The sequence below is a fragment of the Mobula hypostoma genome, chromosome 1 (assembly GCF_963921235.1).
Source record: "Mobula hypostoma chromosome 1, sMobHyp1.1, whole genome shotgun sequence".
Lineage (NCBI taxonomy): Eukaryota > Metazoa > Chordata > Chondrichthyes > Myliobatiformes > Myliobatidae > Mobula > Mobula hypostoma.
The window spans coordinates 24,750,497-24,777,998 of NC_086097.1; the positions used below are offsets into that span (position 1 = coordinate 24,750,497).

General features: G+C 44.3%; 1 protein-coding gene across 27 annotated transcripts in view; it reads left to right on the forward strand.

Annotated features, from left to right (window-relative positions):
- nrxn3a (neurexin 3a) overlaps positions 1-25,989 on the forward strand; it is a 2,332,164-nt gene extending 2,306,175 nt beyond the window's left edge. For 9 of the 27 annotated variants that reach the window (XM_063044591.1, XM_063044611.1, XM_063044621.1 and 6 more), the window contains one exon: positions 25,059-25,989. In XM_063044591.1, coding sequence (XP_062900661.1) covers positions 25,059-25,981 — 923 coding nt within the window. In that variant the 3' untranslated portion in view covers positions 25,982-25,989. Of the gene's footprint in view, positions 1-23,905; positions 24,620-25,058 lie in introns of those variants that run through there. The other 18 variants (XM_063044703.1, XM_063044713.1, XM_063044721.1 and 15 more) reach the window with 4 other exon arrangements.
- Positions 25,990-27,502: the final 1,513 nt, after the last annotated feature.

Consider the following 27,502-nt stretch of genomic DNA (forward strand, 5'->3'; position numbering starts at 1 on the left):
TGGGATATTAAAATCTCCCACCACGACAACCCTGTTATTATTACACCTTTCCAGAATCTGTCTCCCTTACTGCTCCTCGGTGTCCCTGTTACTATCGGGTGGTCTATAAAAAACACCCAGTAGAGTTATTGACCCCTTCCTATTCCTAACTTCCACTCACAGAGACTCCGTAGACAATCCCTCCATGACTTCCTCCTTTTCTGCAGCCGTAACACTATCTCTGATCAACAGTGCCGCCCCCCCCCCCTTTTGCCTCCTGCCCTGTCCTTTCTGAAACATCTAAAGCCTGGCACCTGAAGTAACCATTCCTGCCCCCTGAGCCATCCAAGTCTCTGTAATGGCCACAACATCATAGCTCCAAGTACCGACCCACGCTCCAAGCTCATCCGCTTTGTTCATAATACTCCTTGCATTAGAAAAGACGCATCTCAAACCATCGGTCTGAGCGCGTCCCTTCTCTGTCACCTGCCTATCCTCCCTCTTGCACTGTCTCCAAGCTTTCTCTATTTGTGAGCTAACCACCTCTTCCTCCGTCTCTTCAGTACGGTTCCCACCCCCCAGCAATTCTAGTTTAAACTCTCCCCAACAGCCTTAGCAAACCTCGCTGTAAGGATATTGGTCCCCCTGGGATTCATGTGCAGCCAGTCCTTTTTGTTCATACAGATCAGATCATGACATAGTGCACTGAGGTAGAACAAGGTAAAACAGAATGTTGCAGAATAAAGTGTAAAAACTGCCAAAATCATGCAGTGTAGGTAAATGATAAAGCGCAAGATCATAATGAGGTGGACTGTGAGGCCAAGGGTCCACCTTATTGTGCAAGAGGTCTGTTCGGGGGCCTGATAACAGCGGGATAGAAGCTGTCCTTGAAACTAATGGTAGGTGCTTTCAGGCTTTTGTATCTTCTGCCTGATGGGATAGTGGAGAAGATGAATCAACTCAATCGCTTATTTAAAGCAGACACTGACTGACTCTTGTTTAGTGAGAGACTTAAGGGTAGAGGAGAAGTTGGGAGAATGGGACTAAAAAAATCAACCATGATTGAATGGCAGAGCAAACTTAATGGACCAAATAGCCTGATTTTCCACTCACTCCTATGTCCTATGCTTATGATCTATATATTGCACATCTCACCTCTCAAGTTATCCCGACGTTCCGCACTATCAATAAAGCTGAAGAGGGAGCTGAGTTTCCTGCTCCACAGATGCTGCCTGGCCTGCTGAGACCTTCCAGCAAATTCTGCTTATGACTTTCAGCTCACAACTCCCACCATCTCATGCATCCTTTGCTTTGTTCTCCCTTGTGCAGATGAAGTTGAGCAGGGAGTTGGAAAGCAAAGGGAAATCAGAGGTGCACAGGGATTTGGGAGCCCAAGAGCAGGATTCTCTAGGGTTAATTTGCAGGTTGAGTCCGTGGTTGGAAGGTAAATGTGAAATCTCATTGAAACCCATCGAATATTGAAAGGCCTAGGTAGAGTGGATATAGAAACATAGAAAACCTACAGCACAATACAGGCCCTTCGACCCACAAAGTTGTGCTGAACATGTCCCTACCTTCGAAATTACTAGGGTTACCCATAGCCCTCTATTTTTCTAAGCTCCATGTACCTATCCAAAATTCTCTTAAAAGACACTATCGTATCTGCCTCCACCACCGTTGCCGACAGCCCATTCCACACACTCACCACTCTATGCATAAAAAAACTTACCCCTGACATCTCCTCTGTACCTACTCCCAAGCACCTTAAACCTGTGCCCTCTTGTGGCAGCCATTTCAGCCCTAGGAGAAAGCCTCTGACTATCCACACGATCAATGCCTCTCATCACCTTGTACACCTCTATCAGGTCACCTTTCATCCTCCGTCACTCCAATAGTCATAGTCATACTTTATTGATCCCGGGGGAAATTGGTTTTCATTACAGTTGCACCATAAATAATTAAATAGCAATAAAACAATAAATAGTTAAATAGTAATATGTAAATTATGCCAGGAAATAAGTCCAGGACCAGCCTATTGGCTCAGGGTGTCTGACCCCGCAAGGGAGGAGTTGTAAAGTTTGATGGCCACAGGCAGGAATGACTTCCTATGACGCTCTGTGTTGCATCTCGGTGGAATGAGCCTCTGGCTGAATGTACTCCTGTGCCCAACCAGTACATTATGTAGTGAATGGGAGACATTGTCCAAGATGGCATGCAACTTGGACAGCATCCTCTTTTCAGACACCACCGTCAGAGTCCAGTTCCATCCCCACAACATCACTGGCCTTACGAATCTGTTTGTTGATTCTGTTGGTGTCTGCTACCAAGTGGAAAAGGCTGAGTTCACTCAACCTGTTTTCATAAGGCATGCTCCTCAATCCAGACAACATCTGTGTAAATCTCGTCTGCACCCTTTCTATGGCTTCCACATCCTTCCTGTAGTGAGGCGACTGGAACTGAGCAGGAGGGGTCTGAGCAGGGTCCTATATAGCTGCAACATTACCTCTTGGCTCCTAAATTCAATCCCATGATTGATGAAGGCCAATACACTGTACGCCTTCTTAACCACAGAGTCAACTTGCGCAGCTGCTTTGAGCGTCCTATGGACTCGGACCCCAAGATCCCTCTGATCCTCCACACTGCCAAGAGTCTTACCATTAATACTATATTCTGCCATCATATTTGACCTACCAAAATGAATTACTTCACACTTATCTGGGTTGAACTCCATCCGCTATGAAGAAGATGTTTCCTATAATGGGAGAGTTTAGGGCGAGCAGGCACAGGATGAATTTCATTAGCCAGAGTGTGGTGAATCTGTGGAATTCTTTGCCACAGACTCCAGTGGAGGCCAAGTCTTTTGGGTATGTTTACAGAGGAAATTGATAGTTCTTAATTAATATGGGCATCAAAATTAGTATGATAAAGCAAGAAAATAGGGTTGAGTAGGATAATGAATCAGCCATGATGGAATGGCAGAGCAGACTTGATGGGCCACATGGCCCAATTTTGCTCCAATGTCTTTTGGTCCTAGTGTCGAAAACAGATGCCTCCCCAGTGTTGCATTGACAACATCTAGTGACTGTTAAATAAAGTGCAGTAATCAAGCTCGTTTGACTGGGCACCACCTCCAGCTCTCACACAATGAGGCCTCATAAATCTCCACCGTTCCGCTATTGCATTTAAATGAGGAGTCTCCAGCCATTTCATTCTTGAAGTGTTTGAGTTTAGAAAAATAACCAGCTTATTAATAATGCACTGGTTTATAATGTATGCAGGATGCTTTATTGAAACAATAACATTGTAAATGTTCATGGTGAAGGAGGCACTAAATAATCACTTTAGTAATTAAGGTGGAATTATCTTGGTGAAAAGAAGGGTTTGGCTAACTGGGCATCATTTGTCTTTCACTGACAAAACTGTTGTACAATCCTGGAATGCACTGATAACACGCGGTGCACCTTAGCCATTCAGCAGTAAAGTGTGACCTGTTTCCAGTAGGTAAAGGTATTACAAGTTGTTTGTGAAGGCACCGCTACTGAATTGGGCAATTAGACCATAACCCACAAAACCATAAGACACAGGAGCAGAATTAGGCTATTTGGTCCATCAAGTCTGCTCCACCATTCGATCATGGCTGATTTATTTTCCCTCTAAATTGCATTCTCCTGCTTGCTACCCGTGACCTCTTGCACCCTTTAACATATCCCTTGGGGCAGCACAGTAGCACAGCAGTTAGCATACTGGTATTACAGCATCAGCAATCAATGATAGGGGTTCAATTCCCGCTGTCGCCTGTAAGGAGCTCATAAGTTCTCTCTGTGTCTGAGTGGGTTCCTTCAGTTGCTCTGGTTTCCTCCTGATTTCCAAAGACATACAGTTAGAGTTCCTGATTTGTGGAAATGTTATGTTGCAGCTGCCCAACACAATCTTTGCTGATTTGTTTTGATGCAAAGGATGCATTTCACTGTATGTTTTCATGTTCATGTGACAAATAAAGCTAATCTTTTACCTAACCTGAATTTAAGTGAAGTTACTGTTCAGAATCAGGTTGATTGACACACAGTACTGTGCAAAAGTCTATGGCACATATATATAGCTAGGATGCCTAAGACTCTTGCACCGTTCTGTAGTAATTTTATGTATTGCACTGCACTGCAGCCACAAAAAAAAATTTCTTGACATGCGAGTGACAATAAACCTGATTCTGATATGGGTCCCTGTTGTGGACTGAGAGTGAGAAGGAGGCAGGGAGAGGGGAATCATGGATGGGAAAAGGGGAAGGGAGAGGGGAGGGAATGGGAAGCACCAGAGAGACACTCTGTAATGATCAATAAACCAATTGTTTGTAATCAAATGACCTTGCGTGATGTCTTAGGGCTGGGAGTGACTGCTCTTGTGCCACCCCCGTCCCTGGCACTCCTTCTCTGCCACCTGTCCTACACCCCTCCCATGGAGATTCACCCTCACTATTCCCAACATCCTTTGTTCCGGCCAGATTTACAAACTCACCTTCTGGTCCGTGTTGACAAATAGAGTACTGTGCAAAAGTTCTTAGGCACCCTAGCTATATATATGTGCCTAAGACTCTTGCACAGTACCGCATGTTGACAAAATTTGTTTTTGTAGCAGCAGCACGGTGCAATACATAAACAATTTACAATAAAAAATATAAAAATAACTAGTGCAACAGAGGAATAGTGTGGTAGTGTTCATGGACCTTTGACAAATCTGATGGTTGAGTGGAAGAAACTGTTCCTATAACATTGTGTATGGGTCTTCAGACTCCTGTACCTCCCCCCCGATGCTAGTAAGGAGAAGATGGCAAGTCCTGGATGGTGAGAATCCTTGATGATGAATCTAGGTTCTTGAGGCAATATCTTGTGAAGATGTCCTCGATGGTGAGAGGCTTGTGCCCATGAGGGAGCTGGCTGAGACCAGCACTCTCTGCAGCCTCTTGCGATGTTGACACCAACACCAGCTAATATTGTCTAATCTTGCACAACACCTTCAAAAGGAAGTGCCTCAGAAAGCTGGCATCCATCACTCAAGACCCTCACTATGCCCTCTTTTCGTTACCACCACCATGGAGGAGGTACAAGAACCTAACGATGGACATTTAATATTTTCAGAACAGATTCTTCCCCTCCACCATCAGATCTCTGAACAGCCCATGAATCTCACTATTCCTCTTTTGCGCTATTTATTTTAATTTTAATTTTAAAATACCGATTTTTTTTTGTCTTGCTGCCACAAAACAACAAATTTCTATGTCAGTGATAATAAACATGATTCTGATTGTTTTCTGTAACTGCCCATGATATTATCATTTTACTGTACTGCTTCTTACTTCATCCCCCCCCCACTACCCCATGCACCCATGTTCCCCCTCACCTATCACCTGCCTTCCACTCCCCTACCTTCTTATTCTGCTTTCTGCCCCCTTCCTTTCCAGTCCTGGTGAAGGGTCGCAGCGTGAAACATCGACTGTATATTCCCCTCCACAGATGCTGCCCAACTCGCTGAGTTCCTCCAGCACTCCTGCTCAAGCTTTACAGCATTTTGCAGCATCTCTTCTCTTCACCGCCCTGTCAGCCTCTGTCCCCGCTTTCCGGGGATCCAAACCGAAAGAAGATATTTTGAAAACCGTCCCCTCAAACCTGAGGGACAGAGTCCATAAATCCTTTCCTTCTCCATATTTTATTCAGGAATCCCACCTACTTAAACTCTAATGAAAGATCAGACTTGAAATTATCTGTGGGAGCCGTTTGGCTCTGATGCTGAATCTAAATCTAAACCACTGGGTAATTGTGAGCCATTATTCTGCCTAGATATGGGATTCACTGCCCCAGATGTGAAATGGTTTGAAACGATAGCAATCTGAGCCCAGATCAGAAACACCTTTGATCAGGGGCCATTTCTGCTCGGATTCTGATGCTCTTTCCTTCATCTCTCTGCATGGCAAGAGGCTTATTTCATATTAAATTATGAGATGGGAGCCTGGAGTGCTGAACACCATTGTGAACCTTAGAACAGGAATGTGTTATAATGACGACAGCATATTATCCTATACTTCTGAAATCCAGCTCCACTGAAGTCAAAAGAACCATATTTTAGAAGTGAAGCATAATCTTCAGATACTCCTCTGTTGCAGCTCTTCTGTTCCCCTGTGCCTTCACGTTCAGCCACAGCACAGTTGCGTCAGGCTGTAAGATGCTGCTCGGTGAATGGTTTTCACCAAGTTTGTTCCCCGTTCGTTACACTGTGCATCAGTGTCTATTTTTAAGGAGGGTGTGAGAATGCACAGACCAGGAGAATGCGTAGGCCCGTACAACTGCACAGGTTGTTTCAGGGGCTATATTTCAGAATCAGGTTATAATCACTGACGGACAGTATTGTGCAAAAGTCTTAGGCACACGTATATATATAGCCAGGGTGCCTAAGACATTTGCACAGAGCTGTTGTAATTTTATGTATTGCACTGTACTGCTGCCACAAAAAAAAGACAAATTTCATGACGTATGCGAGTGATGATAAACCTGATTCTGATATGGGTCTCTATTGTGGACAGAGAGTGGGAAGGGGGCAAGGAGAGGGGAATCATGGTTGTGGAAAGGGGAAGGAAGAGGGGAGGGAGAGGGAAGCACCAGACAGTCATTCTGTAATGATCAATAAACTAGTTGTTTGGAATCAAATGACCTTGCCTGGCACCACCAGCCTTGGCACTCCCTCTCTGCCACCTGCCCCACACTGCTCCTGCACCCTCACCATTCCCAACATCCTGTGCTCCCACCAGATTTACAAACTCGCTCTCTGCTCCACGTTGACAAATAAGGTACTGTGCAAAACCCTACCTATATATGTGGAAGTGGAAGCATTGGAAAGGGTACAGAGGAGATTTACCAGGATGCTGCCCGGTTTAGAGAGTATGCATTATGATCAGAGATTAAGGGAGCTAGGGCTTTACTCTTTGGAGAGAAGGAGGATGAGAGGAGACATGATAGAGGTGTACAAGATAATAAGAGGAATAGATAGAGTGGATAGCCAGCACCTCTTCCCCAGGGCACCACTGCTCAATACAAGAGGACATGGCTTTAAGGTAAGGGGTGGGAAGTTCAAGGGGGATATTAGAGGAAGGTTTTTTACTCAGAGAGTGGTTGGTGCATGGAATGCACTGCCTGAGTCAGTGGTGGAGGCAGGTACACTGGTGAAGTTTAAGAGATTACTAGACAGGTATATGGAGGAATTTAAGGTGGGGGCTTATATGGGAGGCAGAGTTTGAGGGTCGGCACAACATTGTGGGCCGAAGGGCCTGTACTGTGCTGTACTATTCTATGTTCTATGTATATATGTGCACAGTACTGCACAATGAACTATGTTGATTTGCAGCAGCAGCAGCAGTATAGTGAAATACATAAACTATTTCTGTAACTTACAATAAGAAATATGTATATATATACATACACACACACATACACACACACACACACACACACACACACACATATATACATGGTGCAAAATGAGAGCAAAAAGTGAAATAGTTTTATTCATGGGTACATGGTCTGTTCGAAAATATGATGGCAGAGAGGAAGAAACTGTTCCTAAAGTGTTGAATGTAGGTCTTCAGGTTCCTATGCTTCTTCTTTGATAGGAGCAAGAGAGCATGTTCTGGATGGTGCAGGTCCTTAATAATGAATGCCACTTTCTTGAGGCATTGCCTATTGAAGATGTTCTGAATGGTAGGGATGCTACTGCCCATGATGAAGGTTATGGCCTCTGGAGCTTTGCCCAATCCTGTGCACTGGCCCCTCCATACCAGAAAGTGATGCCACCAGTCAGAATACTCTCCATGGTACTGCACATCTGTAGGAATTTGCTCGAGTCTTTGGTGACATACCAAGTCTCCTCAAACTCCTGAAGAAATCTAGCCACAGGATGCCTTCTTCATAATGGATTCAATCTGTTGTGCCCAGGATAGATATTCAGAGATGATGAGTATTGTGCACAGTTCTGATCATGTGCCTATGGGAAGGATATCCTTCAGCAGGAAATGGTGCAGAAAATATTAATAGGACGTTATCAGGACTGGAAGGTTTATAAGGAGCAATTGGATAGGTTATTGATTTTTTTCTCTTGTGTGTACGACGCCGAGGTATATCAAATCGTGAGGGGTGTAGATAAGGTGAAAGGTCTTTTTCCCAGGGGAGGGGAATCTAAAACTGGAAGTCATAGGTTTAACCAAAGTCAAAGTCAAGTTTATTGTCACATGCACAAGTACGTGAATGCACAGGTGCAATGCAAAAGTTACTTGTAGCAGCATCACAGGCACAGAGTATTAGATACATAGAATAGTACAATACCTCTTTCTTAACCTCGACACGTTCCAGGATATTAGTCTGTTCTGTTCTACACTGATCTCCTGTTCATAAAAGTCCCTATCACTGGTGAATAGTGAAGCAAAATATTTGTTCAGGACCTCCCCTACCTCCTCCGACTCCAGGCATATGTAAGCCTCCTGGTCTTTACGGACATGTGGAACAAATGGGAGCTTTCCTAAATCTCAGTCCACAAGGCCTTCTCATATGCTAGTTTAGCTCTGTCCATTCTTAAGCTTCTTCCTGGATACATTATAATTCTCAAGAGCTCCATCAGATTTTTGATTCCTAAACCTTAAGGGTCAAGTGAGGAGGAATGGAGTAGAGTCCAAAGTTTTTGCATTACTTATTTAATTAAATTTTCTTAATATATATATTTTATTGCAATTTATAGCTTTTATATGTTTTGTATTGTACTGCTGCCAGCAACAAATTTCACTACATACGTCATAAACCTGTTTCTGATTCTGATACTGAAAATGTATGGAGGGCGATGGTCAAAGGCTCTAGGTGCAAATTGATGGGACTAGGCAGAAAACCAGGCTTTCACAGACTAGATGGGCTGAAGGACCTGTTTCTGTGTTGTAGTTTCATTGAAGCCTACCAAATATTGAAAGGGCAAGATAGGGTGGATGTGGAAAGGATATCTCCTATGGTGGGGGTATCCAGAACTAGAGGGCATAGCCTCAAAATTGAGAGGTGACCTTTTAGAACAGAAGTAAGGAGGAATTTTTTTAGCCAGACAGTAGTGAATCTGTGGAATTCTCTACCACAGACTGCGGTGGAGGCCAAGTCCGTGAGAATATTTAAGGCCGAAGTTGATTCTTTCCTAGGGCATCAAAGGATATGGCGAGAGGGCAGGTGTATGGAGTTGAATGGGTTCCGGGATCAACCATGATGAAATGGCTCGATGGGCTGAATGGCCTAATTCTGCTCCTATATTTTATAGTCTTATGACTCTATGATTTGCAAAATGCTGCCTGTTTTGCATAGAAAAGGCTGCCGTCTCTCAGTCTCTTAATTCTGCCCTTACAGTGGGGGCTCAATGAAGTAAAGGGTTAAAGAAATTCCCGTTTTGAACAATTTCTCCAGAGCATTTGGTGAAAATGCGATTTTACAGCGATCCAATATTCCTGATCTGCAACCAGTCATTAAGTGTGAGGTACTGAAATACATTCAGAAAGCCCCTTTATCAGGAGGAGGCAAAACCAAAATTATGACAATATAGAGACAAGAAGCTAAATTAGATAAAAGCGGCGATGACTTCTGACTAGGATGTGCTGGGACCTATAAAGAATTAACTTATTAGCAAGAGCTAATTTCCATCTTTCCCATTCATTTTACTGCTTCACTGCAACCAAATGTACTTAAAATATACAGAAGCTACATAAGGCGTTAATACAATGCCAATTTTATGCACATTGCAAAGAAGGGGAAGGGATCTGTGAAAGACCAGTATCTGGGGATTAATAAACCTGTGCTCCAGCATAAGAGAGATCTGTTTAACCTAGCGTCAAACAGGCAGGCATGTAAAGGATGTTTCTTGCTAATTTCACAAGACGAGCAGACAAAGGCCAAGCAACCCTTTAGGACTGTTCTGCCAGCAATTAAACTGGTCTGCACCTGATTTTCATATGCACACTTTACGTCAGTGTCCATTGATACCATTAGTTCAAGTTCAAGTTTATTGTCATTCAACCGTATACATGTATACCTCCAAACAAATCAATGCCCCTCCAGACCATGGGGCAGCAACACAGTACATAGAATTCACACACAACACAAAGTAATATTCGTCGTCGCTGTTAGGTTGCATCTGGAATTTCCAGTTGGGGGACGATTTCCCTCTACACCGCTCTGACATATTAGGAAATCATGTCCTCAGCAAGTTACAGCAGTGGTTTGCCTTTGCCTTCTGCCGGGTGAGTTTAAAGAGGTCACTACCTCTTGCAGTGGATGACCAGGACGTCTAAGTGCCTTGTCGTGCTCTTAGTGCTCCGCTGACACCTGCTGGCCTGCCTTCTTGACCGTTGGACCAGTAATCCATCTCCTCTGCTCAGTCTGCCAGGGCCAGACTTCACACGCTGGGACAGGCAGATCCCCTACCTCACTGAGGGTCGAAGAGCTGTCGGCTATCCTCACCTGGTTTGGCCTGTCTGCCGAGACAGTTTACCGGGGTGTGGCCGCTGCGCGTGCTACAGCTACTTGGAGCCACAGGTGAGAGTGAGCGCCAGGTGGGGACCGAAGGTGGACGAGCTGCCCTGAAAAGGGCACGGCAGGTCCCCCCCACCAGAGGTGTTACCCCTCCCTAGACGCCCCGTACTCCCCAAAGTAATATTACTACAAATAAATTAACAAAATATAAAAGAAGATTGACATTTAACATAAGGTGCATTTAGAACACAAGTTACTAGCGTTTCTTATGAGATGAGACCTGGGTGGTGGCTGGGAGTTCAGTAGTCTTACAGCCTGGAGAAAGAAGCTGTTACCCATCCTAACAGGCCTTGTCCTAATGCTGTGGTACCTCCTGTCTGATAGTAGGGCATCAAAGAGCTTGTGGGACAGATGGAAGGAATCTTTGCAATAGTACGAGCCCTGCGTACACTGTGTTCATGATAAATATCTCGGATGGGCGCAATGATAACCCCAATGATCCTCTCAGTAGTCCTCGCAATCCTTTGGAGGGTCCTGCAATCAGATGTCTTGCAATTCCTATACCAGACAGTCATGCAGCTGGTCAAAACACTTAATGGTGCTCTTGTAAAAATTGAATGAGATAGGAGGGGAGCCTTGATTGCCTCAATCCCTTCAGAAAATGGAGACATGGCAATGTTTTCTTGAATAAAGAGGTGGTGTTGAGGGACCAGGTGAGGTCATCCGTTATCTTCAAACTATCAGATTCCACGGTAGTGTAGTGGTTAGCACAACACCGTTACAACTCAGAGTGCTGGTGTTTGGAGTTCATTTCCGGCATCCTCTGTTAGAAGCTTTTGTATGTATTTCCCGTGAGCGTGTGGGCTTCCTCTGGTTGCCCTAATTTCATCACACATTCCAAAGACGTACCAGTTAGTAGGTTAATTGGTCATTGTAAATTGTCTTGTGATGAGGCTAGGGTTAAATAGGGGAGTTGATGAGCAATGTGTCTCACTGGGCCCGGAAAGGCCTATTCCAAGCCATTATCTCTAAATAAGAATGAAATGGGCACTCCCAGAAACTTGGTTCTCCATGGAGAAGCCATTTATGTGCAATGAGGAATGGTCAATCTGCACCATCCCTAAGTCCACAATCAACTCTTTAGTTTGTCCACTTTCAGACTCAAGTTGATGTGCTTGCATCATTCTACAAAGTCACCCTACCTCCTGAACCAATGAAAGATCTTGGCCCAAAATGTTGGCTCATTATTCCTCACTTTAGATGCTGCTTGACCTGATGGTTTCTCCATGTCTTCCTTGTAAATATTACAAACTTCTCAGGCAGATCACTCCTCAACTTCTCAGTGTTTATGTGACCTTGGAAATCAAAATTAACTCTGCAGATACTGTAAATCTGAAACAAAAGGAGAAGATGCTGAAAATACAGGATTAGAGAGCATGTCTCATGTAGATAGGGCTCTGCCCTTTGCAGCAAAAGAAGATGAGAGGTGACTTGATAAAGTGTACAATATTATAAGAGGCACAGATAGAGTGAATGGCCAGAGGAATTTTCCCATGTGGAAATGGCTACCACAATCAGGGTAATTGGAGGGAAGTATAGGAGGGACGTCAGAGTTAAGTTCTTTTAACCAAGTGGTGAGTGTGTGGAACATCCTGTGGGACCATAAAACATAGGAGCAGAATAAGGCCATTTGGCCCACTGAGTCTGCTCTGCCACTTCACCATGGCTAATTTACTATCCCTCTCAACACCCTTCTCCTGCCTTCTCCCTATACCCTTCAACACCCTTACTAATCAAGAACCTATCAACTTCCGCTTTAAATATATTCAATGTCTTGGACTCTATGGCTGCCTGTGGTAATGATTTTCACAGATTCACTACCCTCTGGCTAATAAAAAACCTCCTCATCTCTGTTCCAAATGGACATCCCTCTGGTCTGAGACTGTGCCCTCCAGTCATAGACTCATCCAGTATAGGAAACATCCTCCCTACGTACCTTCTATCTGGACCTTTCAATATTCGATAGAGATTAAAGGCTTAGAGCCATCAAACATTCCTCATATATTAACCCATAATAATTCTCATGCACTTCCTCGAGACCTCTCCAATGCCAGAAAGTCTTTTCTTAGATAAGGGGCTGAAAACTGCTCACAAAACTCCAAGTGTAATTTGATTAATGCCTTCTAAGGCATCAGCATTACATCCTTGCAACACACATAAAAGTTGCTGGTGAACGCAGCAGGCCAGGCAGCATCTCTAGGAAGAGGTGCAATCGAAAAGTCCTGACGAAGGGTCTCGGCCTGAAACGTCGACTGTACCTCTTCATAGAGATGCTGCCTGGCCTGCTGCGTTCACCAGCAACTTTCATGTGTGTTGCTTGAATTTCCAGCATCTGCAGAATTCCTGTTGTTAGCATTACATCCTTGTTTTTATATTCTAGTCCTCTTGAAATCAATGCTAATATTGCATTTACCTTTCTTACAATCAACTCAACTTGCAAGTTAACCTTTAGGAAATCCTGCACAAGGACTCCCAAGCCCCTTTGCAACTCTGATTTTTTAAAATTCCTCCTCATTTAGAAAATAGCCCAAGCCTTTATTCCTTCTCCTAAAGTGTACGATCATAGACTTCCTTACACTGTATTCCATCTGCCACTTCTTTGTCCATTCTCCAAATCTGTCTAAGTCCTTCTGCAGATTCCCTGCTTCCTCAACACTCCACCTGTCTTCATACCATCCACAAACTTGGTCACAAAGCCATCAATTTCTTCATCCAAATCATTGACATAGAATGTGAAAAGAAGTGACCTCAACACTGACCCCTGTGGAACACTGGCAGCCAACCAGAATTTGCCCCCTTTATTCCTACTCTTTGCCTCCTACCAGTCAGCTAATAGGCATAGAAACAGAGAAACATAGAATACCTACAGCACAAAACAGGCCCTTTGGCCCACAAAGCTGTGCCGAACATGTCCTTACCTGAGAAATAACCTAGGGTTACCCATAGCCCTCTATTTTTCTAGGCTCCATGTACCTATCCAGGAGTCTCTTAAAAGACCCTATCATTTCCGCCTCCACCACCGTCACCGGCAGCCCATTCCATGCACTCATCATTCTCTGCGTAAAAAACTTACCCCTGATATCTCCTCAGTACCTACTTCCAAGAACCGCAAAATTGTGCCTACTCATGCTAGCCATTTCAACCCTGGGAAAAAGCCTCTGACTATCCACATGATCAATGCCTCTCATTATCTTATACGCTTCTATCAGATCACCTCTCATCCTCCGTTGCTCCAAGGAAAAAGGCCAAGTTCATAGACCACCCAATAGTAACAGGGACATCGAGGAGCAAATAGGAAGACAGATTCTGGAAAGGTATAATAATAACAGGGTTGTCATGGTGGGAGATTTTAATTTCCCAAATATCAATTGGAATGTCTCTAGAGTGAGGGGTTTAGATGGGGTGGAGTTTGTTAGGTGTGTTCAAGAAGGTTTCTTGACACAATATGTAGATAAGCCTACAAGAGGAGAGGCTGTACTTGATCTGGTATTGGGAAATGAACCTGGTCAGGCATCAGATTGCTCAGTGGGAGAGCATTTTGGAGATAGTGATCACAATTCTATCTCCATTACCATAGCATTGGAGAGGGATAGGAACAGAAAAGTTAGGAAAGCGTTTAATTGGAGTAAGGGGAAATATGAGGCTATCAGGCAGAAACTTGGAAGCATAAATTGGAAACAGATGTTCTCAGGGAAATGTACGGAAGAAATGTGGCAAATGTTCAGGAGATACTTGTGTGGAGTTCTGCATAGGTACGTTCCAATGAGACAGAGAAAGGATGGTAGGGTAGAGGAACCATGGTGTACAAAGGCTGTTGTAAATCTAGTCAAGAAGAAAAGAAGAGCTTACAAAAGGTTCAAAAAGCTAGGTAATGATAGAGAGCTAGAAGATTATAAGGCTAGCAGGAAGGAGCTCAAGAAAGAAATTAGGAGAGCCAGAAGGGGCCATGAGAAGGCCTTCGTGGACAGGATTGAGGAAAACCCCAAGGCATTCTACAAGTATGTGAAGAGCAAGAAGACGTTAGAGAATAGGATCAATCAAGTGTGACAGTGGAAAAGTGTGTATGGATCCGGAGGAGATAGCAGAGGTATTAATGAGTACTTTGCTTCAGTATTCACTACATAAAAGGGTCTTGCCGATTGCAGGGATGCCTTACAGTGGACTGAAAAGCTTGAGCATATAAGTATTAAGAAAGAGGATATGCTGGAGCTTTTGGAAAGCATCATGTTGGAAAAGTCACTGGGACCAGACATGATGTACCCCAGGCTACTGTGGGAGGCGAGGAAAGAAATTGCTGAGCCTCTGGTGATGATCTTTGCATCATCAATGGGGACAGGAGAGGTTCCAGAGGATTGGAGGGTTGTGGATGTTGTTCCATTATTCAAGAAAGGGAGTAGAGATAGCTATAAAAAGCTGTCACTAATCTTCTATCCATGCTAGCATCTTTCCTGTAGTATCATGAGATCTTAACATTTTAAGCAGCCTCATGTGCAGTATTTGTCAAAGGCCTTCTAAAAATCCAAGCAAACAACGTCCATTGACTCCTTTGTCTGTCTTGCCTGTTATTTCGTCAAAGAATTCTAACAGATTTGTCAGGCAAGATTTCCCCTGAAGGAAACCATGCTGACTTTGGCCTAATTTATCATGTGCCAAATACCCCAAAACCTCATCCTTAATAATGGACTCCAACATCTTCCCCAACCACTGAAATCAGGCTAACTGTCCAATAATTTCCTTTCTTCCTTTCTTTCCCAATCCTCTTAGACATTCGCAATTTTCCAGTCTGCCAGAGCCATTATAGTATGTAGTGATGCTTGAAACATCATTATGAATGGCTCCACAATCTCTTCAGTACCTCTTTTAGAACCCTGGGGTGTTGTCCATCTGGTCCAGGTAAATTATCTATCCTCAGAACTTTCAACTTCCCATGCACCTTCTCCCTATTAATAGCAACTACACACTTCTGCCCCAGACACTCTTGAACTCCTGGTGCACTGCTAGTCTTCCATAGTGAAAAATGATGCAAAAAAACAGTTCATCTGCCATTTCTTTATCCCCTATTACTACCTCTCCAGCATCATTTTCCAGTGGTCCAATACCCACTCTGACCTCTCTTTTACTCTTTATAAATTTGAAAAAACTTTTGGTATCTCATTTTATATTCTTGGCTAGCTTCCTTTCATATTTCATGTTTTTTACTCCTTATGGCTTTTTACTTGACTTTTGTTGGTTTTTAAAAGCTTCCCAATCCTCTCATATCCCACTAACTTTTTCTATATTGTATGCCCTCTCATTTGTTTTTTTTCTGTTGTCTTTGACTTCCCTTGTCAGCTATAGTTGCCTCATTCTCCCTCTAGAATACTCTTCACCTTTGGGGTTTATTTATCCTGTACCTTCCAAATTGTCCCCAGAAACTCTATCAATTGTTGTTCTGCCATCATACCTGCCAGTGTCCCCTTCCAATCAACTTTGGACAGCTACTCTCTCGTGCCTCTGTAATTGCCTTTACTCCACCATAATACTTATACATCTGGCTTTATCTTCTCCTTCTCAAACTGCAGAGTGAATTACATCATATTATGATCACTGACTCCTAAGGTTTCCTTTACCTTAAGCTCCCTAATCAATTCTGGTTCATTACACAACACCCAATCCAGAATTGCTTTTTCCCTGGTGTGTTCAACCACAAGCAGCTCTAAAAAGTCATTTCCTAGGCCTTCTTCAAAATCCCTCTCTTGGGATCCAGCACCAACCTAATTTTCCCAATCTATCTGCATATTGAAATTTCCCAAGATTATTGTAACATTGCCTTTTTGCATGCCTTTTTGTCTGCTATTGTAATTTGCATTCCAGATCCTGACTACTATTTGGAAGCCTGTATACAACTCCCATCAGAGTTTTTTTACCCTCACAGTTTCTTAACTCACCCACAATGACTCTACATCTTCCAAACCTATGTCACTTCTTTCTAAGGATTTGATTTTCATTTTTACCAACAGGCCGCCCTAACCCTTCTGATTAACTGCCTGCCCTTTCAATACAAGGTGTACCCTTGTAAGTTAAGCTCCCAACTATGATCTTCTTTCAGTCACGTCTCAATGATCCCCACAACATCGTATCTGCTTATCTCTAACTTGGCTACAAAATTATCTACCTTATTCTATATAAATGCATTCAAACGTAACACCTTCAGTCCGGTATTCATCACCCTTTTCAATTTTGCCCCATGTTTCAATAGGTTTCAAAGGTAGATTAAATGTCAGAAAAATATATATCCTGAAATTCTTTGTCTTCACAAATCTCCATGAAAACAGAGGAGTGCCCCAAAGAATGAATGAGTTAATTACTAGAATCCCAAAGCGCTCCTCCAGCTCCCCCCCCACACACAAACAGAAGCAAAGCAACGACCCTACCCCCCCCACCAGCAAAAAAGCTTCGGCACCCCCCTCCCCCGAGCACTCAAGCATGCGGCAAAGCATCAATAAAGACACAGACTTGCAGTACCCCAAGGACTACTCGTTCAGTGGTAATTCAACATACCACTGGCTCTCTCTCTAAAAAAGAGATGTCCCCGTTTCACAGCGAGAGTGGAGACATAACAAACAACTCGCTGATTTATGATGTCAAAAGTTTGTTGCATCGCTTTTTCCGAGCTCTGCACCCAGAGAGTTCGGAGCCAGGCTCATGCTTCTGGACACACAGCTCACGGCAGCTAACCCGCATTCTCCCGCGCTGCCTCAGTCTTGAATCAACCCACCTCCAGAGCCACAAAAATGCGGCACCCTGGAGGTGTCTTCCAGGCTGCGTCTGTGGGATTTCAAAAAGCGTTCCATTCCCGCAAACAACCAAAGTCAGAGTTTACCTCCAGGACAGAGTCTTCAAAAGAACCTTGAAAAGGGAAAAAAGAGATATCAAAAATAGAAACAGAGCTGTTTCCAAAGATGTAAGCAAAGGAGTTGCGGTTTAGCACCATCATCACTTTGCCCTGCCCCATATCACACTTCAACTCATCCCACTGTCTGCAATTTTGCCCTATTGTCTGCCTGTCCTTCCTCACAGTCTCACCACAGACTGCATGTACTTGTATACCAACTGCCACATTCTTAGTCCTTTCATTCTAGTTCCCATCCCCCTGCCAAGTTAGTTTAAACCCTTCCCAACAGCTCCAGCAAACCTGCCTGCAAGGATATTGGTCCCCCTCGTGTTCAGGTGTAATCTGTCCTTTTTGTACAGGCCATATGTTCCCAAGAAGAGATCCCAGTGATGCAGAAATCTGAAACCCTGCACCCTGTGGCAATTCCTCAGTCACATAATCATCTGTCAAATCACCCTATTCTTACCCTCACTGGCACGTGGCACAGGGAGCAATCCAAAGGTTACTACACTGGAGGTCCCGCTTTTCAGCTTTCTATCTACCTCCCTATATTCTGTCTTCAGGACCTCCTCCCATTTCCTACCTATTTCATTGGTACCAATATGTGCAGTGACTTTGGGGTGTTTCCTCTCCCCTTTTAGAATGCCACCAACCCAATCCGAGACAACAGACAACAGACAATAGGTGCAGCAGTAGGCTATTCAGCCCTTCGAGCCAGCACCACCATTCACTGTGATCATGGCTGATGATCCACAATCCGTACCCTTTTCCTGCCTTCTCCCCATATCCCTTCACTCCGCTATCTTTAAGAGCTCTATCTAACTCTTTTTTGAAAGAATCCAGAGAATTGGCCTCCACTGCCTTCTGAGGCAGAGTATTCCACAGAACCACAACCCTCTGTGTGAAAAAGTTTTTCTTCAACTCCGTTCTAAGTTGTCTACCCCTTATTCTTAAACTGTGGCCTCTGGTTCTGGACTCCCCCAACATCGGGAACATGTTTCCTGCCTCTCGCGTGTCCAATCCCTTAATAATCTTACATGTTTCAATCAGATCCCCTCTCATCCTTCTACATTCCAGTGTTTACAACCCCAGTCGCTCCAATCTTTCAACATATGACAGTCCCGCCATCCCGGGAATTAACCTCGTGAACCTACGCTGCACTCCCTCAATAGCTAGAATGTCCTTCCTCAAATTTGGAGACCAAAACTGTACACAATATTCCAGATGTGGTCTCACCAGGGCCCTGTACAACTGCAGAAGGACCCCTTTGACATCTCTGACCCTGGGCATCTGGGAAGTAAAATGTCATCTGGGTGTATTGATCACATCCACAGAATCTCCTGTCTGCTCCCGTATGGAATCCCCTATCACTACTGTACTCCTCTTCTCCCCCATTCTCTTGTGAGCCACAGAGCCAGCTCAGTGCCAGAGACCTGCATGCTGCTGCTTCTCCCCGTTGTTACGCCCCAAACAGCATCCAAAACAGTATACTTATTATTGATGGGAACAACCACAGGGGTTCTCTGCACTGGCTGCCTATTCCCTTTCCCTTTCCGGACATTCACCCAGTTACTTGCTTCCTGCAACTTAGGGATGACTACTTCCCTGTAGCTCCTACCAGTCACCTCCTAGTTCTCCCGTATGAGCCGAAGGTCATTGAGGTGCTGATCCAGTTCTCTTAACACAGTCTCCAAGGAGCTGCAGCTTGGTTTACTTCATACAGATATAGTTATCAGAGACTGGAGGTCCCACGAAGTTCCTACATCTGGGTGATGGTAGATGCAGATACATTAGGGGCATTGAAGAAACTCTTAGATAGGCACATGGATGATAGAAAAGTGGAGTGCAGTGTAGGAAGGGAGATATAGATTGATCTTAGAGTGGGTTAAAAGGTCAGCACAACATTATGGGCTGAAGGGCCTGTACTGTGCAGTAGTGTTCTGTGCTCTATGCACTCAGCAGGTGCAGTGGCATCTGGAGAGAGAGGGAAAAGGAGAGAGACAGAGATAGAGAGATCGAAGAACCTTTGTCAGTTCTGATGAAGGATATTTGTCTTAAATGTTAAATCTGATTTCTCTTTACACAGATTTCAAAGTTCAAAGTAAATTTATTATTAAAGTACATACTCTCTGTGGGCACTTTATTAAGAGCCTCCTGTACCTAATAAAGTGATCATTGAGTGTATGCTTGTGATCTCCTTCTGCTGTAGCTCATCCACTTCAAGGATTGACATGTTCCGCATTCAGAGATGTTCTTCTTCACACACTGATGTAACGCATAGTTTCTGAGTTACTGTCGTCTTCATATCAACTTGAACCAGTCTGGCTGTCCCCCTCTGACCTCTCTCATTAACAAGGCATCTTTGCCTACAGAACTGCCACTCATTGGATGTTTTAGTGTTTTTTCACACCATTCTCTGTAAACTCTAGAGACTATTTTGCGTGAAAATCCCAGGAGATCAGCAATTTCTGAGAATCTCAAACCACCTCATCCAGGAACAACAATCATTCCAAAGTCAGAGTAACTTGGATCAAATTTCTTCCCCACTCTGATGTTCAGTCTGAACAAAAGCTGAACCTCTTGACCATGTCTGCACACTTTTATGCATTGAGTTGCTGCCACATGATTGGCTGATTAGATATTTACATTAATGAGCAGATGTACAGGTTTCCTAATAAGGTGGCCACTGAGTGTATTTTATTGTTACACCAATTCCCATCAACTACCTTCAGTAAGAGAATGAGGGGAAATTTGATTGGGGTATACAAAATTATGAGCGGTGTTGATGGGTACACCTTTTTCCACTGAGATTGGGTGAGGTTAGAACTAGAGGTCACAGGATAAGGGTGAAAGGTGAAATACATAAGGGAAACCTGAGAAGAAAGTTCTTCACTCAGAGAGTGTGGAACGAGCTGTCAGGGGAAATGGTGACTGCAAGCTCAATGTCAACTCTCAAGAGAAGTTTGGATAAGTACATAGATGGGTCTGGCATGGAGGGCTTTGGTCCAGGTGCAGATCAATGGGACTAAGTTTGGCACAGACTAGATGGGCCGAAGGACCTGTTTCTGCATTACAGTGCTCTATGACTCTATGACTGCATTCAGTAATGAGAGGAGACGTGCACAAAGGAAACAGTGAACAACATGGCCCTGGAGAGTGCTGTAGAACTGAGGATCCTTGGATTTCAGGTACATGAAGGTGGAGTCACAGGTGGACAAGGCTGTGGAAGAAGGCTTTTGGTACACTGCCCTTCATTAGTCAGAGCATCGAGTAGAGCAGTTGGGATGTTAGGCTGCAGTTGTACAAGACATTGGTGAAGCTAAATTTGGAATATTGTGTTCAATTTTAGTCGCCTGGTTATAGGAAATACATTATTGAGCTAGATAGAGTGCAAAGGAGATTTAGGTGGATGTTGGAAGGACACAAGGCACTAAGTTATGAAGAGGGGTTGAGCAAATTGGGACTTTATTCACTGGAACATAGGAGACTATAAGCTCATGAGAGCCATAGATGGGGTGATGGTGCACCATCTTTATGGCGGGGTTGAAAAATCAGGAACCAAAGGACATAAGTTTAGGGTGAGAGGGGAGAGATTTACTCAGAACTTGAGAGGCAAATAATGTTTTTATTTCAGATTTACAGCACCTGCAGGTTTTTTTTAAAAAAATACTTTCACCCAAGGAGCGTGGGGCTGAAGTACAACTGGGACTTCGGCAGCAACCTCGCCAGGTAGGATTCCTGTCAGTGGAGAGCTCAGAGTCAGACACCGTGAGTTCATGTCCCATTCCCAAAATCTGATCACACACAACTCGTCTCCACACCGCAACCCCCAGAGCTTTGTCAAGCAAGAAATTAAACTGAGCCTCAGTTCTACCCTAAGCAACACACACAAAATGCTGGAGGAGGATGTCGGCTGGATGTAAAGGAAGCCACCACTGGGCTTTGAAGAAGGGCAAAGAAGTGTACTATAGCAAACTCTCTTCCCTCAGCTAGCACTTCCAAACAAAATTAATACCTTCAAGCTGGTGTTTGTGGAAGGTTGCTAGGTGGAAACTGCTGGCCTGACAGTGCACTCAAAAGAGTGGCTTGGAGGGGTGCGGTTAGTGCTATGTCAGTGCAGGAGTTTCTCTGTATCTTTGAACATATCACATAGATCATTACAGCACATTGCAGACCCTTCAACCCATGATGTGGTACTGAACTATTAACCTACTCTCAATCTAACCCTTCCCTCCTACATAGCCCTCCATTTTTCTATCAACCATGTACTATCTTGGAAGGTTTCTGGTAGGGACCTAATCCCACCAAGATGTCTCTGAAGCTGTGGAGTGAGGTTTTGACCATAAGACGTAGGAGCAGAATTAGGTCATCCGGGCCTAATTTTTGGGCTGGGCTGAGTGTGAGGTTCCCTTAGGGCAGGAATTCCCAACCTGGAGTCCACAGACCTTTCGGATAGTGTAAGGCTCCATGACATAAAAATGGTTGGGAACCCCCTGCCTTTGGGGTTCTCTGCAGAGAGGAGGAAGTAGGCCCTTGGAGATGGGCAGTGCTTTGAGGTACAGACCCGAGTTTCACCTATACAGCAGTTCAGGAAGAAAAGCCTCAGCGTTACCAGCAGGAACTGGAGTTACTACTGAAAAATAGGCCACCTGGGAAAAGAGGTGTGATGCCTTCAAAACTATGAAGAATGCTCAGCTGGAGAGGATAATAACTGAAGAGACATTTGCAATTCACAGACTGAGTGATCTTAGCTGAGATTAAAACCCAATGTCCTTTGTGGAATTTCCCATCCTCTCCTCCCTCCCTCCGAAAAGACTTGTTGAATGATGCTGTTTAAAACTGTTCCCCTCCTAACTATGGACCTTCCTCTTTCCAGCTAACCTTTCCCCCTAAACCCTCCCTGTCTCCTAATCCACCCCTACCTCCCTGCTCCAGCTTGCTGTTTTGTTCTTAAACTTTCCCTAAATGCAACTTACTTTAAGCATGCATTATTAACACTTCAAGCAATCAAAGTGACCCATTCTGTGCTGGTTCCTTTAACTCTGTACCGACGTACATCCAGAATGCACGCCATTTTTACACACCCTGAGGGGAATTAAAATCTATGTTTTTTTTGTGATGTTATGGGTTTAAAAACAGAAAAGAGTAAATTGCAATAAACCAGAGATAATTTCACCTCATTTCATGAGGCCTGGGTGACAGGTAAATATTTGTGACCCTCTTTACTCTGTCTCTGTGCATCTGGCTGTTCATCTTTTTAAGGTGTGCTGTAGGGGAAAGATTTTACTTTGGTTTATATTTTTCTCAAAACAAGGATTTGTTTCGCCAGTAATATTTTTTATATAAAGCTTTGGGCTTTTTATATTTTCTTTCAAAAATTGCTACTTCTTTTTGATTCTGCTGAACATTTTATTGGGAAAAAATATTTGTGCTGATAATTTTCTTCTTTTAAATAAAGTGAATCACAAACCACTTCAAGCCGTGGCAACGCTTAGGGTGGGGTGTAGGTTACTTTCTATCATCTGCACTCTGTTTTCTCCTACCCTTTGTTCATTAGGTTAACTTGGTTTGCCATGATGGTTCTCCTGGAGGATGCCTTAAAGAGCCCAAGCGGTGGTGGGGGAGATGGAACAGCCTTCTCTCACCCCCTCCTCTACTCTCCTCTCTGGCTCACCAACCCCCCCCCCCCACATCTACCCAATATCACAGAACGCCTGGTAGTGGGGTATGGCAGATGGCCCATACTCCACTATGCCACTGGTTCTGGTCTTACGACACTTGGGCCTGCAGTACATCTCCCAACGTGCCTGTGACTGCGGGTTTCCCGTGGGTTTCCTCCGGATGCTCCAGTTCCCACTCACAGTCCAAAAACCTACTGGTGGCTAGGTTAATTGGCCATTGTAAATTGTCCCGTGATTAGGTTCAGATTAAATTGGGGGGGTGGGGGTGGGGTTGGGCAGCTTGGCCCAATGGGTCAGAAGGGCCTATTCTGCACTGTATCTCAATCAAATAAAAAAAATAATATTTTACTCCCTGCTGCCTCTTAATCGCGGGACACAAACAAAATCCTGTATTTGTTAACACGGGCAGAACCGGAATTTAAAAAGCTTTCTTTGTGCATCTCAGGGGAGTGACGCAGTTGGCATCATCGCCCACCCACCCACACCCCCTGTTCCATTCCACCAGGCGGTAAAAAGAAGCCCCCTTTTGCGGATACTTACCAAAACACAGTATATGTGTGCTCTCAATATTTGGAAATACAACATTAACTTCACACAGTTTGAAGTGGTTTGGAGCGGTTGGAAAAGATGATTTATTTAGATTTTTTTCGGGAAAAGCTGTTTAAAGTTTAAAACAAATTATATATTTATATATTTATATATGGACTGCATGGTGAAGAAGTTGCAGCTTAGGGTTTGTAAAATGTCAGTGTTAGAGTTATGTTTTTTTCTTTCCATAGATGGGCATGTATATGCTCATATATTTGTATATCCCCCATCCCTTCCTTACAGCTAAAAGCGCTAACGCAGCCAGATCGCTTGGTCCCACCCTGACATGGACATGGCAACTTTTATACACATTCACTCCCATCATCTTCATCTCCCCCATAGTGCACTCATAGGGCAGAACCCGGAAATGTTAAACCTCATCTCCCCCACCCTCTCCCTCACCCACCATCCTCCTCTCCTCCACCACCTCCCCCTTTCAGGCAGTGTTCAAAATTGTAGAGTACCAGTCAACCAATTGTCTAATGGAAAAAAAACAAGAGAGATAAAAGAAAAGATTTAATTTTAAACAATGCTATCTCAACATAAAAGATTAAAAATAAAGGAAGTGCTAGATTTGTAGATATTTAACAGCAAAACAGACAGAAAAGAAATTGAACTGACACAATGTGCAGTCTTTTTTTTGTAGTTCCTGATCTATTTTAAACAACAAGCAACAAAAAAAAGCAGAGTCGCCTATTGGTGCAGAATTATTTTCATGTTGTGTGGTGTGAATGTAAATGTGTTGTTGCCTTCCCCTTTGTAATCATATTGTCAGCGAGTTTTATTTTTTGCTAATGACAAAAAAATTGAGAATAATATAGCAAACGTGTCCAAGAGTATCTTACACAACTTTCTTTTTATAAATTTTTTTCTTCATGCCAAAATCATGCGGGCAATTTATTGATGTAAGTTGACAAAAACTTATTTGGTATCTATTCTTATCTATATGTATATATTGGATATATATGTGTGCATCATATATATACATATAAACTTTCTTGGATGTGTTTTAGGCTGTAATGCTTATTAATTAATTTACAAAACGCTATTATCATTTCAAACTTTTTTGGTTTTTTAAACGGGAACGTTTATTGATTTTTTTTAACGTGCCAGATTTTTATTTGAGTTGCGCTGCGGCTGTTATATTGCAAGTAAGGGGATCGGTTTTTTTTCTTTTCAGCTCGGTGGCTGTTGCATCTCTACGTGTGTTGTGATTTCCTCTTTTTTTGAGTCGGGTTCAGTTTTTGAGTGGGGTGTGTGTGTGTTGGCGTGGTGTGCGTGCGCTTGTTTGTGTGCACAGGCCAAATACCTTGCTAACAGCCTCTCTTTCTTCTTCCGTCCTAGGAGGTGAATTAGTTTTCCCAGTAGTGACAGAAGAACCTTTAGACACCCCTCCTCTTGGCACCCGTGCCCCTGTCATCACCCTCCTTCCTACCTTCCGCCCCCTTCTCACCATTATTGAAAGCACCAAAGATTCCCTGTCCATGATCCCTGAGGTTGGGTTGCCTTGCTTGCTGGACCAGGACACCGATGATTGTGATGCTGGCTTGGTGATATCGGGTTATGGCTCAGGGGAGGCGCTTGACTCTGACCTACCCCCTACTGATGATGAAGATTTTCACACCACCTTGTCCTTGGTAACAGATAAGACCTTGTCCACATCGGCCTTCGAAGGTGGCTACAAAGCGCACGCACCCAAGTGGGAATACAAGGACTTTAGAGCAAACAAACCGCCTGAATCTGGTAGGACAGCCACCACTGACTCTCCCCCTGAGCTGACCAGCTCTTCGGTCTCCACACCGCCCAGGAAGCTGCCCAAGTTGCCCGCGGGCAAGCTGAATACGCGTGAGCAGAAACCCCAGCCTGGCCTAGTGTTGTTTCCTTTGCCCACCGGTTATGAAGTAGACAACACCAAGTTGAAGAGCCCCTTAGTCACCTCACCCATGTTCCGTAATGTGCCCACAGCAAACCCCACCGAGCCGGGAGTACGAAGGGGCCCCGGGGCGTCGGAAGTGGTGCGCGAGTCCAGCAGCACTACGGGGATGGTCGTGGGAATAGTGGCCGCAGCGGCACTGTGCATCCTCATCCTGCTCTACGCCATGTACAAGTACCGCAACCGGGACGAAGGCTCGTACCAGGTGGACGAGACGCGGAACTACATCAGCAACTCTGCACAGACCAACGGCACCGTGGTCAAGGAGAAGCAACAGGGTGCCAAAGGCGGCAGTAAGAAGCACAGAAACAAGGACAAAGAGTACTACGTGTAGCGAGCGGGGTGGACAAGCTATCCCGAGAGAAAACAAAAAGCGAACCAGAACAGAGGAGACACAAATAACAGAGAGAGAGAGAGTGAGAGAGAGAGAGATGTAACACGGAGTGGTGCAATCCTGCAACTCGACATAGATTTTAAACACACACGAAAAAAATAACTCTTTTGGGGAACATTTGGGAAAAAAGACAATCTCCAAACAGCCTGATGGCTGAGAGATATGTGATACGTACTGTGATATAATTATAACAGAGTGAAGCTGTTAAGTGCATTAGATAACGCGCGCGTATACAAACACACACACACACACACACACCCATACGCGGCCACCATAATTTCCAGAAGCTTTGGATATTGTGGTCCAAGGGATTTCAAACTCTTCAAGACTCCACAGCTTTTTGTCGGTTTTGTACCCTGGATGCGACTGTTAAGACTTTGTGACATTTCGCATTTTTCTGGAGGTTATCTCATTTGTTGTGAAGGCTGTGCACTTGATTTTCTTTAAACCATCTTTTCTCTTTGCCGTGTGGAGCATGTGATTGCGACATAATGTACAGACCAAGTCAGTGTCCCGCTGAGCGTGGACCTTGGGAGAGACGGAGAGCTGAGGGAGGTGGGGCGGCTGGTCGGCTGGTCGTGTGTGTGTCTGTGTGTGTGTGTGTGTGTGTGTGTGTGTGTGTGTGTGTGTGTGTTTGTGTGTGTGTGTGTGTGTGTGTGTGTGTGTGTGTGTGTGTGTGTGTGTGTGTGTGTGTGTGTGTGTGTGTGTGTGTGTGTGTGTGTGTGTGTGTGTGTGTGTGTGTGTGTGTGTGTGTGTGTGTGTGTGTGTGTGTGTGTGTGTGTGTGTGTGTGTGTGTGTGTGTGTGTGTGTGTGTGTGTGTGTGTGTGTGTGTGTGTGTGTGTGTGTGTGTGTGTGTGTGTGTGTGTGTGTGTGTGTGTGTGTGTGTGTGTGTGTGTGTGTGTGTGTGTGTTTGTGTGTGTGTGTGTTTGTGTGTGTGTGTGTGTGTGTGTGTGTGTGTGTGTGTGTGTGTGTGTGTGTGTGTGTGTGTGTGTGTGTGTGTGTGTGTGTGTGTGTGTGTGTGTGTGTGTGTGTGTGTGTGTGTGTGTGTGTGTGTGTGTTTGTGTGTGTGTTTGTGTGTGTGTGTGTGTGTGTGTGTGTGTGTGTGTGTGTGTTTGTGTGTGTGTTTGTGTGTGTGTGTGTGTGTGTGTGTGTGTGTGTGTGTGTGTGTGTGTGTGTGTGTGTGTGTGTGTGTGTGTGTGTGTGTGTGTGTGTGTTTGTGTGTGTTTGTGTGTGTGTGTGTGTGTTTGTGTGTGTGTGTGTGTGTGTGTGTGTTTGTGTGTGTGTGTGTTTGTGTGTGTGTTTGTGTGTGTTTGTGTGTGTGTGTGTGTGTGTGTGTGTGTGTTTGTGTGGGTGTGTGTGTGTGCGGTCAGCTTCTCTCTCTCTCGCTCCTCCACCTCCTCCTCCTCTCCCCTCCCCTCAGAGAACGGGAATTTGCCGTTTACCTTTGTACTGTTTCTACAT